At 45.7% G+C, this 12,726-nt stretch overlaps 1 protein-coding gene across 1 annotated transcript in view; it reads left to right on the top strand.

The window, feature by feature from the left end:
• SH3PXD2A (SH3 and PX domains 2A) overlaps window positions 1-12,726 on the top strand; it is a 267,687-nt gene that overhangs the window by 188,559 nt on the left and 66,402 nt on the right. The window contains exon 7 of the mRNA XM_075154979.1: window positions 3,678-3,725. Within this exon, the coding sequence (XP_075011080.1) occupies window positions 3,678-3,725 (48 nt within the window). The remainder of the gene's footprint in view (window positions 1-3,677; window positions 3,726-12,726) is intronic.

Below are 12,726 nucleotides of genomic sequence, written 5' to 3'. Positions count from 1 at the left end.
GATAGCCCCAGCATATGCAACCTCTGAATCTTTAGGAGGGTGTTCCTTCTGCCCTTTAGAGCAGTATTAAATAACGGGTGCCGGACTCAACATTGAACTGAACATTTTAAGCAATGTTACTGACAAAAAGAAATCTGCATCAGGAGCTACTGCTAAAATGCCTGTGGAGGAGGAGTTTCTCTGCACCTGCTGGACCAGGGACGCAGCTGGATGTGCAGTACTGATATGAACCATGAATGTGGCATCTGCTGGATTTCGGTAGCCTTGAGCTCGTGCATTCGACTCTAGACTGACTCTAGCTTTTGTAGGTTTTCCTTGAAGCTCGCTCTGCTCTAGCTGCACACAAGACAAATAATCTGCTGCTAAAATGAGATGAGTGGGGCTGTATCGCAAGTGTAAAGCGTTGGTCCCCAGCAGTCTGGCGCCTGTTCCCATGCCAGTGGTGGGAGGAGCAGCAAACAAACCAGTCTCACTGGCAGTAGAAAAGCTTCTGGTGAAATCCAAAATAATCCGTTTCATGTGTTTCATGCACCACAGCAACCAGCTTAATTATATCTTTAAAGCCTTTGCCCCCCCCAACTCCTTCCTTTCCTTTCCCACCTGAGGAGCCCAGATGACCCATCCGGGGGTTGCCCACCTCTGTGGTGGCAGCTCGGGTGGGATGGGGTTCAGCGGCCGCTTCCAGCGACACGCCTGCTCTGCTGCTATTTATGTGCATTGCGGCTCTGTCGGGAGCCTCCTCTGTGCTCTTCACAACCGCCTCGGCCCTGTGGCTTAGCTGTAATTTATGGACCCATGTTTCTTCTGAGCTTTTAAAAATAATTCTGATCGGAGGGGTTTGTTCTGGCTCCAGCTAAAGCCGGCAGCGAGGGCTGTGGGGGTTGGTGTTAGGAGCAGAATCAGGATACCGTTGTCCTAGGAGTGGCTTGCTTTGAGCAGGCAGCTTAATTTCCCTTCCAAATACTGAGATCCCCCCCACCTCCAAGTCATCCGAGACCAGCCGGCACTCGGCTGTGCAGCGACGGGGGAGAGGAGAGGCAGGAAGCGCGGGTTTGTTCGTTTACCGTTACCAATCCCATTGGAAACCGGCTCCAAGCCCCATGCAGAATTCCAGTAAAACTCTGTCCTAAAGGGGAAACCCGGGGCCGTTCAAAGCTTGTGTTTTGTTGGCTCGGGCACAGCGTGCTTCTAGGGCCTTTGACCTCCTCCCCATACCCTGGCTCCCTCCGTGGCTCTTCGTTTGAGCTCTCTGTGAAGTGGAATCCATCACTAATGTCTGATATTTTTATTATTTGTAGGGGGAACTCTTAGAAGCTGGTAGCAATTAGAGCTTAAACGTCTTGGAATAAAAAAAAAATAAAATCCCCAAGAAGGAAGTTTAATGCTAAGCAGATGTGCAGGAGCAGCTGAAATATGCTAGCTGTCTTCTGCTTCAGAAGCAACCTCATCCACATCTAGCTGCTGTCAGGCTGGGGCAGCTGGGAAGCGCTGCTGCGTTTATGCTGCTTCTTGGGCCCGGGAGCCCACGTTGGGGACCTATGGGATTGTTTACCCGTTAATACTTAGATTGCCCTTTTTTTCTGGCTTAGATAAATGGTTTTGACAAGGAGAGAAAATACTTTGTTTAAAAAGAAATTTAAAAAAAATCGATAGCAGCTAACAGAATTGGTTTTTATGGTGAGTTTGGTTCCTTGAGATCTCACACGGAGTGTTTGTAGATACGGCTACTGCAGATCTAGGTTTAAGCTCCCTCTCTTCTTGGGCAGACAGATCCAGGGTAGCCCTAAGCTTGTGTTAAGAGCAGCTTATTCCCTCTATCTTTAATTTTTGGCTGTTTCAGCCTTTTGCTGCCAGCGTGGATTGGGGCAAACTGTTTGAAATCTTCCCAGTTGTTCCTGCAATACATCTTCTGCTTTATTTATCGCTGCCATATTCAGGTTCTTCTGTCTGGAAAAAGATCTGACAGCTGACTGAAGTTCATAATCCTGTTCCTGAAGGCAGTGGAAGTCTATTCAAAAGCTAATAGACAAGTTGCTGACAACAACTCCTTCACACCCTTTCCCGTGCGTGCCCCGAGTCTCTAATAGAAACATGCTGTATATTCCCTGCATAAGCTAGAGCACAAGTTACTCTGCCAGATGATTTCCTGTTGTACTCTACCAATGCAGAGCCTTTTTTCTTTTTTTCTTAAATAGTAATCCAAAGTAAATTATTGTAACGTACCATGGTGTATTTTGTACTGTATCGTGACAGTGCAGCGCATGGGTTTGGGAGTTAGATGGTTGGAAGACTTCAGGTTTTTCTCCAGACTGCCACTATTGAGAACTTGCTGAAAAGTAAACAAAACACCAAATCCATCTGAATTCCAGTTTTGCTCTAACGCAATGAAAATTGTGTGCCTGATTTAAAGAAAGGATTTCAAAACCTCACCATTCCCTTAGCGCTGAGGAAACGCAGCAATGTGTTTCTTGGACCTCTGGTTTCCAGTGGGAAGGTTTGAAAGCTCTTTCTTATGCTTTGTATTATGTTAGCAATTTCTCAGTTACATACATACTAGGAATCTATTATTGATTTTTGGCTGTCTTGATGATATTTTGCAGGTCAAAAGACAATAACAAGTCAAATAGACAAGGCCACCAGTATAGCTTGCCCCTCTCTCCAAGTGATTGAAGAGTGATCTTCTCTGCTGTTAAGCTGATGGGTCCAGAACTGGGTTCCCCATTGCAAATGAGTCTTTAAAATTGCATTTTGGAATTGTTTGTCAGAATTTAGAAAATTCTTAGCCTATCAGATAAATATATGTCCTCGTCTCTTCTCCCAGGCAATGTGAGAGTAACAGCTGTCCTTATCTCCCTCATCCCGCAGAAGGGGAATGTTTGCTGGTTCTTATTTTGAAATGGGTGCAAAACTACTAGCTCTTAAAACATGCTTCCAGTGTATTCAAACAAAAAAAAACCCACCACTTAACATCTGAAGATTATTCCCAGAATCCCAAACCAAATATTTACACCTCATTTCATGGAGGGGGAGGGAAATCTTTTTACCTTGTTGGTAGCAACTCTATTAGCTTTCTCCTTAACCAGATTTCTGCCTCATATTCATTGGCTAAAAAAATGGTATTTCTAGTTATACTTTGAATTTACCTTTATTGGAGCTTTGCACTCTTTTCCATGGAGTGTTATTTGTCTATTGTTATTTTCCTTAATACTATTCCAGGGTAACAAAACAGAAATGCTTGTAAAAACTTGCATACGTTTGCTAAGCTCAATCTCTGGGAGTTGCCTGTTGGTCTTTTGGGGATCGTTAACAGCTGCAAAGCTAAATACTTTTGCAGGTCCGAGGCTTAATAAGTCAAACTGTCTCTTGGTACGCATTCCCTGTCCTATTGGGAGTAAGCTCAAAGCACATCTTATTCTGAGATCTCAAAATCAGATCGCTACAGATCAGTTTCCTAAGTTCTGCAAGTCCCCCAAAACATAAAAATTAACTGGGTAGTTCTTATGACTTGACCTGACTCATCCTGACTGAGTCCCCATCATGCCAACACCACTCTTAAGAAAAACTTAACGTTTCTTTCAAAGCTGTCTTGACTAACTTTCAGTCTTTCTGGTATGACTATTTTCTTGTTTCTCTAATTACTTTCTCTTTTCATGGCTGCCCTCTTCTTGGATTTCAAGTTTGGATGTCCAGTTTGTCTGAGACTCCAAAAAAGAGTGTTGCTCCAGGTAAATTCTTGTGTCTTGGTGTTCTGCATGCTATTAAAAAGAAAAGTCTGTAGTTCAAACTGTGTGTGGTTTTGGAGTTGTCTTGAATGTGAATCTCTGACAGCGGATATCCAAGATCTGTTGTCTACTTGTTTGGTTTTCCATGTGCATGATTTCTGATAAGGAAGAGCTTTGCTTTTCTGACTGCTGCCTCACCTTGATGTTGCTGGTAGCAGTGGATGGTAGCTTGCTGTGTTGTATCTTCCTTGCCCAACTCAAAGCCACAATCCAAAGCACCTTCCCCTCTTGTGGTGGGTTAACCCTGGCCACAGCTAAGTACCTGCACAGCTGCTCTCTCGCTGTCCCATGTGGGATGGAGGAGACAAGAAGAGGAGCAAAAGTGAGAGAAATCTTGTGGGTTGAGATAAAGGAGAGAAACATGGCTATGTGCTCCTTGTTCTTCTGAAATGCTCTTTTGCTTTTCCACAGTAAGTAGGAAAGGTGTTTTATGGAAAACGTGATTCTGAGGGAGATGCAAACTTTTCATGGGAGTATCAGACTCATTGTCACAAGGAGTCGGGAAGGAAGAGGGAGCAGGGAAACAACTTCTAGGTGAGGTGTCAGGGTCTGGGGAGAAGTCCAATGAAGTCCAATACAAGGCAAAAACTAAGCTTTATAGTATAAAGAATCAGGACTTCTCCTGAGTAACCAGTGGATTTCTTCTGCAAACATTTGTCACCTGGTGTGGAATACCAGAGGAGAGGTCTTTTCTTCCTTCAGACTTAAGAAAAATGATCACGAGCCGTGGACCCTGTGCCTGTCCAGGATGCTGGCCTGGTCACCCAGGCAGTTAAGGCCACACATAGGTCTCAAGGCAAGGAAAGATGGAAACACTCCCGCTGCTTTCCATACCCGATTTGGTAAATATTCAAGTTCATGCCCTGTTCAAAGTATGCAAACAAAATCCCACCGTCTTCAATGGATGAGTGCTTGCTTGTCTGAGGTTTTTAGTAAGCAAGACTGCTGTGATTTCAGAAATGCTATCCTTGACAGAACATTTCCCTGGGGGGGTTCTGCCCAATCTTAGCAGAGTAGGTCTAATTTCAGGGTAGGAGTTGGACATAAAAATGCAGAAATATCTGAAGTATTCAGTCACAGGAGCCTGATGGTTGATAGGTCACCAGGGAGTTCAGACAGAGAAATAGAATGAGACTGAGCAGGAGAGAAACGTGTTGAGGAAGAGACAGAAGAAGTGATGTCGCTTGGGAAGAAGGATAAGAAGCCCTCAGATTACCTGGCTGGGGGGTGAGGTTGGGTTTCTCTGACTCTCTACATCTGTTGGGACTGTTTCATGTTGCTATATGTAAAATGACAAATTGAATGCCAAGGCTTTCATCCTTCTTGAAGGGCAAGGAAGTGAAATCTTTAATAGATCCAAATGTCTTCCCTTCTGCTGACTGCTTTTAGCTAAATGCATGTTGTTAGTTTAGCTTCAAAAAAATCTGTGCATGATGATAGGGCAAATGTAAGTGATTGAGTGCATTGCATGGTGCCCAAGAAGGTGAATGTTGATACATAGTCCTGCTCAGAAGTCTTCTGGTACATCTGGCAGGTTCTTCATTCCCCGTGCTGTTCCAGTTCACGTGGCCTTTCAGTTTACTTCTCATCCAAATGAATCCCCAGTTTCCAACACATCTACTCTTCAGTCCAGACCTGCCATGGGCTGTCTCCTAATGTGGCAGGCTGACAGAGCAGACTTGAATTTGAATATGATCTTTACCCACATAGTACATATCTGTGCCCTAGGCTGGGGGTTGGAGACCAGAACAGAAGCTAATTTTGTGCTACCCGAACTCCAGCTGAGGGCATGAACCTGCTCCACAAAGTGCAGACTCTAACCGAGGATTGCAAGTGCTTTAACTTCCTACTTTGGAAGAAGAGGGGTGCCATACAGCCAGATCCTGAGAGGTGCTGTGGTGGGGCACTAGTTTGGGTCACCCCAACTGCCGCTAAATTCCTTGGCTAGTCTGCTTCATGCCATGTGGAGTAATGTGAATGTGTTGCACCGCAGAGCAGGACTAGGGCAAATGCCAGAGTATATAGGTGACTTCAGCCTGGTGGAAGACCCTGTCTAGCAGCTGTGTGAAAATCTCCAAGCAGTTTAACAGATCTGTGTGCAAAATACTTAAGTATTCTTAACTGTTGCTACCTGTAACCTAGTTGGTTGGAATCGCTGTTCAGAGAGCCAACTTTCCGAGAAGGAGTGGAAAGAGGACTGAACTTTTTTTTCCTTTCACCCTCCTGCCTCTAATTTTTCTTGGCTGTGTCTTAAAACCTAGCAGATCAAAAATAAAAAATAAAAATTCTGAGAGTAACAAGCTCCACTTGGCAAAGGTCAGCACCGAATTTCTCCGTTTGTCAGGGTTTTGTTGGAAATGCTGCTGAGGACTGTAAAGAAGGAGGAACTGAATTGGAGCACTGGCTTGAGAGAGCGCCTGCCATTTACCATGGGCCAAGCTCGTTCCTGACGCGCTCGCCATGGGGGCTGCGTTTTGCGGCTGGTTTTAGCTGTGCATCAGACACGTACTCCAGTGCTGGAAGCCACAGTCTACCTTAAAGCTGCCACTTGTCCCAAACTCCTGAAGGCTTATCCAGATCTTGGTTCTTAGAAGCACTAGAAAATACTGTGTGTGCCTTATGCTGGGGAGCGAATCCAGGCATCAGGTTAATTTTCTGCTGCTATGATTGCTGGTCATGTTCCCTTCTTGGTGGCAGTGCATGCCATGGCTTGGGCGTGCTGTTGGCTTGGGCTGCCTGTAGCTGTTTGTAGCAGCAACCCAGGGGGCCAGGAGGGAGTTAATGCAGCTCATGGAGTTACCATCTATACTAGATTTCTGCATGTATAGCCAGAAAGATAACAAGAAAAACTATAGAGTTCTAGCTACTCTGTTAGGAAGCTATTGCCCCATGTACTGAAAGGCTTGCAGAGCACGTGAGCGCTGTGGAGTTGAGGAAGGTCTATGTATGGGTGCTCACTTATGGAGAAACTTCTTGTACATTAATCATGGCTGCTAACCTGGGGTGAGAGGGTTTGTGTGCTGACCTGGCCATCACTGGCTGCATGGTGCTCAACTTTGTTTTATTCTCAGGCATTCTTTGGGATTTGGACAAGGTTTTAGGCCAAACTTCTCTGGCTTTGAGTCTTCTGAATTACTTAAAAGGTCAGATCCAAACCCTTCCCTTTCTGCTTTCAACCCTATCTCTGCCTAATAGCAGCGTGTCACCTGCTTCTGAAACTCTTTCTGAAAACGCAACGAATTGCTTTCTGAAAACGCAACGAATTGCTTTGTTCTTCGTAAAAGAGCTACCCGGCCAAGCTCAGGAAAGAACTACAGAAATGATAGTGTATTAATTTGATAGACCTATCCAAATATTTATTTTCAACTATAATGAGGCAAAGGGATTTTTGCCAGTACTGTTTTATTGCTAAGACCTGGAGACTGGACTGGACTTCTACTGAATTCCTTTAGTTATTATGGGTAGTGCTGAACTTCTGCCTCTGTCCCTAAAGCTTTGTGGGCTCAGGACTGCTACACCAAGAGCTATTGATCTCTGAAGTTAAACACTGCTAGGACTGGGGGGATTCCTGTCTGGCAGAAGGGATGGAGATGAATCCCCTTTGCTATTGCCACAAGCTGCAAGTGGCCTTTTACCTCCAAGAATAATTGATGTGCAAATATAGCCTGAATTTTGCTAAGTGGGAAGAGGCCTGAAGAGCGACAGGCTGGAGTGCAGGAGTATCCAGGAGATGAGTCAAAGGCCTGATTGTTTAGGGCACATTAAGAACAAAAAACAAAAGAACAAACAAACAAAAATCCAAAACAAAAAAAACCACCCCACTGAATAGAAGAGAGATCCTAGGCTTAGAAACATCGTTTTGATCTGAATCCATATTGTCCCCAAGGAGATTTGTAGGAGGCTTCATCAGTCTCATCCCACTGCTTACTCTAGGAACTGGTTATTTTAGGAACTGCTTTTCTGAAACCCCTGTGAGATTGTGAGCTCTTGTGTAATCTCGTGTGCTTTACATGGTAAAGTCTGTTTTTTATCTTGTGTGCAATAGACACTTAACCCAATTTTTAGGCAGACCTAAGCTCTCTATCTTAAAATACTTGGGGATAGATCACTGGTGGAAGGCTCAAAGAAAACATGCAGTTTTAATATGTTTATTTATCATAGTGATGTGATCCCTCTGATAAGAAAGAAAAGAGGTAGAGTTTTTAGAGGAAGAAAATCCCTGTGTTTAGAACTGGGCATATGATTGTTGTGAGGGGATAGACTGATTTGAGGATTTTAAGTCGGCTTGCTGCTATTCTGGGTATTCTTTTTTTTTTCTTTTTTTTTTCCTTTTTCCCCTCCTTCCTCAAAAGGAGTTTTCCAGAGATACATAAAGGCTTACCCTTGAAGAATTGGCTTTAACAAGAAACCACAGCTCTAGATCCAAGCTACCAGAGTTACTCCTCCCTATGTGCAGAAAAGTGCGAAGCTCTGACTTTATGGTATGGAAAGCCGTGACACTCAGGGATGCTTTCTGCCAGACACCCCTGCGTGCAGACCCTGCACGTGTCCTCAGCAGTTGTGCCCAGGTCAGAAGAGCTGCGCTACCTGCCAGTTGGTTGTTCAGCTGTGAATCATCCTTATGGCGTTCACTGACCGTTTCTGTGGTTTTGGCTTCTTCTGCAAAACTTCCACTGACCAGCCCAGTACTAATTCATTTAGGCTAAATCTGTAAACACTTGATTGATAATCATAAAAGGGCAATATAAAAGCCAGTGTGCTGTATGGATTAAAAGAGCAGACATGTTTATAGCCTGATAACAACAGAGTACTCTGGCAAAGATCAGGAGTCTCAGATTTCCATATCCAGATGACTTTATTTTTGGAGTCCAGTTGGTGGTTTTAATTTTTGGCTATTGCAAAACCACCGTAGGTCTTAGCTGTTGCAACACAGGAGGAGGAGGAGGAAGACGTTGCTTGGAACGGGCGCTCTGCGCTCTTATTTAGGAGGCTTTCACAGTAGTTGCCGGTCTCTGAGTACAGCGGGAGGAATGATGCTCCCTCCTCGCTGCCTGGTGAGGGGGACAGGGTGCAACTGTGTCACTTAACAGTGCCAGCTGTGAGGGGCACAGACAAGCTCAGATGACATTTCTGCCCAGCCCCAGGAAGGGAATTGCTGAGGTGAGGAGCGGGAGGATTGTAAAGTGCAGCCCTATGGAGAGGAGGAGGGGTATCCTCAAGACTTTAACCAGGAAACGGACTCGAGGCAAAAAGAAGCGGAGAGGCAAGCAAACTCTTATTTCAGCCAGCGATCTGTTGTGCGCTCTGCTCTGGGGAGGGCTTGCAAGTTGGAGCTAAACCAAAACACTAATTCTGCTTTTTTGGGGGAGAGGAGGGGAAAACTTTACCTGGCACATCAGTCTTACCCTGTCCTCTGCTCTCTGTTTCTCCTGCCTGGGCTGAAGAGGCTTTTAAATAAGTGGGGCTGTAATGTCAGGGGGGCATTGCAGTGTGCATGTGAGCTTGCTGGGGAACTCGTGCCACTCTGCATCCCTCTTCTCTGGCATGCTTCACACTGAGGAGGCTGTTACTCTTCAATGCAATGCTGTGTCCTGTGTTACAAATTAGACCTGAACTAATTGGCAGGGATGCGGAAGCGCCCACGGCAGCGGGTGTAATTGGTGCTGTGCTCTCTGTGGTGTTGCCTGTCTTGTTCTTTTGAATCCCCTTTGGGGGGAAAACCTGCAGTCTGACATAACATACCAGCAATGTTGTGGGCATCCTGAGTGTCATTGAGGAGTAATTCATCTAAAGATGCTTGTGGGGGATGGAAGGCTGAGGAGGGTTGAAATTTGTTACCCTACTGACTGTGCCTGAAGGGAATATAGTAACAACCTAAACCAGGCTACCGAGAAAATGTTTAAGGCTTTTGATTACTGGGAGGAGCTGTTTCTGTCTTCTTTCCTTCTCTCCTTCCTCACTTCTTTCCTCCTTTACTGTTCCTGAAGTCTTCCCCACTGTGCAGTGCCTAATCCTGGGTAAGCATCACTCCGGGAGCCACAGGGACCCCACCCCTCCAAAAGGGGATATTCTCTAGCCATGATCTGCTATAGCTGTAAATGAACAAGTTTGTTTGACCTTGGTTACTTCCTAGACCAAGGAATTTATCACCCTATTTTTTTTTGCTTTAATAGGAACCCTGTAACACTTATACAAGGTTCTGTTAAAACAGTCTCTTAATTGTATATGTTGCGCCAGCCACTGTAGTGACAAAGAAATCCTCCTGCAGTGAGTACCTTATCCGAGGCAGGACAGAGTAAATGGCATCGTAAAGACCTGCTGGGTTTCGGATATGTGAGTGCAGATATGACCTATCTTGCTGGACTGTTGTAAACCCACTTTTTTTGGAGCCAGAGTTGGATTTGAAGTGCTGCTTCTCGGGGTTTCCTGGCAAGGGCGCTCCCCCTGTGATGCACATGGTCCCTGGCTTGGCCTCGGCGGCTGATGGCGGGGTGTTCGCCGGCCTGTGCTCCAGCCTGGTCCTCTCCTTGTTCCCAGCAGGGACATGTGCATCACATGAGCACTGCCCCTGCCACCAAGCCAATACTGTGTTTTGTGGTTTTTTTTTCCTTACTCTACTCCCATGAAAACTGCCTAGGAGATTAGAGGAAAGAAGACATTTGGGACATTTGGGGTGTCTATTTGGCAAGTAGCTTCCTGCATGTCCCCTGCTCCCTTTGCCGCTGTTCGGTCCCTCCTTTTGCCTTTCCACATGCTGAATTCTCTGCTGATGCACATGCGTAAGGCCATGTTGGCTTTTGTTTCTGGTTAGAGAGCTGGTATTTATTTAAGAAGACTAAAACGAAGTAGGGGTTGTAGGTGTTACTTACATAAATAGGTTGAAGGAAGATGATAATGCTGCCCCATTCTGGACTGGAGAAGGGACTGTGTGGGAAGCAGTGAGAAACAGGGGAAAGCATCTCATCACATTCTAGATAACCCAAGTAGCACTGGTTTAAACCAGAACACAAAGTCAAGTTGATTCACCATGAACAGAAACATGATGCTTATTTGGAATGAACAGCTATGGTGAAAATTTTTATTATAAATTTCAACGTTGTCAGTTCATGCTCTTCTCCCCCTATTCCTGCGACTGGCTGTGGTTCAACTATCTATAGAAAAGCTAAATCTCTTAAACACAAACTTCTAGAGGAGATGACTCCTCTTTAAAGAAAATTAACCTACGTAACCTGAGAAGAGTCAGAGGCACGCTTAGGGAGCAAGGAAGTCTTCTAATTTTCTGGATTTCTTAAATCTGGTCCAAAGGGAGGCATTGTGATAGCGTTTCCTTTCAGGAAACTGTTGGATTAATTGCCTCTTGTTCTAGGATTTTCATTTCACAGGATGCTGTTTTAATGGCTGATGCATTCTTTACCTTTCTCTTGGCAGGGATGCTAATTATTTGTCTGTAGAATCACTTTGCATCTTCAGCCCAAATGCATATGAACATGCTGCATTTGGAAACGTAGCGCTGAGCATCCTGTGCTTGGCTGTCAGTCCCCTGACTTGTCTGGTGGACAGTTTCAGACCATGCTGCTTCCTTCCTGTCTCTTGTAGCCAATTTGTCATCAGAGATTCAGGATACCTGGAGTCTGCTCCTGGCTCTGCCCCCGTCACGTGAAATGGGACTTTCAGCAAGTCGTACATCTGCTTCTGTCTCCCCTTTCCATCTGCGTCTTAATCTAGAGAGACATGAGCTGCTTCTTAATATGTATAAATGTATAATAATGCTGTTGGCCAAAACTGCTCTGCCCTAATACACATTGCTGTAATTCAGGAAACCTGTAAAATAATTTTGCGTTGAGGCATGTTGGCTCTTAGACAGAAATTGTAGGTGCTTTTTGCTCTGGTCTGACACTTTGAAGAGTGTATAAATGAGGGCAAGTTAAGAAACCCAGATGTCCTAAAGGCTTTCATGACTGTTTGGGGCAGTTTCCAGGCAGAGCACAGTCGGTCTGTGCCTGGGCTTGGGGGTGCGGAGGCCCCGGCCGCACTGCTTATGTTGCACCGGAGCGCCGAGATGCATCCCGGACGGCGAGCAGCAGAGTGAGGAGGTCTCCCTCCACGTCTGGCACAGTGGTGTCCCTGCCTCGCGGCTCCTCCCCGAAATGCATGGTTTTGGTTTGGGGGTGGAAAAGTCAGAAATCAAAAAAACCAAGAAGAAACTCCAGGAATGTGGGGGAAGGGAGGAGAACGGTTATTTTGCACCTTTTTTTGCCCCTGTTTGTGTGAGAGCCTACTCCCATTCATAAATGGCTCTGGCAGCAGAAAGCCCTCGGTGTGAGGAGAAACCAAACAACTGGAGAGGTTGGCTCCAAGGGCTTCAAAAAGGCGCCGAAGGGCGATGGAGAGGGGGAAGCCGGCGCGCGCTGTGCCCCTGTCCCGCTCGGGGCTGCTCTGCCGCGGGGAATGCGGAACTGCGGAGCTGGCGGGGGGCAGGCGGGGGGTGGCCGTGTTTGAGCAAGGATCTGGTGCTGTAACTTTTTTTTTCTTCTTCTGTTTCAAGTAAACACTCTTCCCCGCCCTCCCCTCTCTCCCTCCACCCCACCTCCCTCTCTTTCAATCCCGCTCATGTGTTTCTATTTAAGGGCTGCAGTGCAGACGAATATGATTGGCATCTACAGCCCCCTCTTGACTCTCAGCTCAAGCCTTTAGAGTGGAGAAGGAGCTGAGCCGCCAAGGGGAGAGCTGTTTTTTTTCTTTGGGTTTACTGGGGGGATGGCTCAGCTGTGGATTTATGCTGCTTCTGCCCAGGATTTTTCTCTCTGAATGGGAGCAAGGATTGTGGAAACCATGTTGGGAAGAGGTTTATTTTCAGAATCCATCATGAAACTTTGCAACTAATTCACTGTTTTCGGCTCCTTTTCGTATTTTTTTTTTCCTCCCCTTTTTTCTTTTTCTTCTC

Source organism: Calonectris borealis, chromosome 7 (assembly GCF_964195595.1).
Source record: "Calonectris borealis chromosome 7, bCalBor7.hap1.2, whole genome shotgun sequence".
Taxonomy (NCBI): Eukaryota; Metazoa; Chordata; class Aves; order Procellariiformes; family Procellariidae; genus Calonectris; species Calonectris borealis.
Note: the sequence above shows the minus strand (reverse complement) of the source record. Positions and strands in the feature narration are given on the sequence as shown.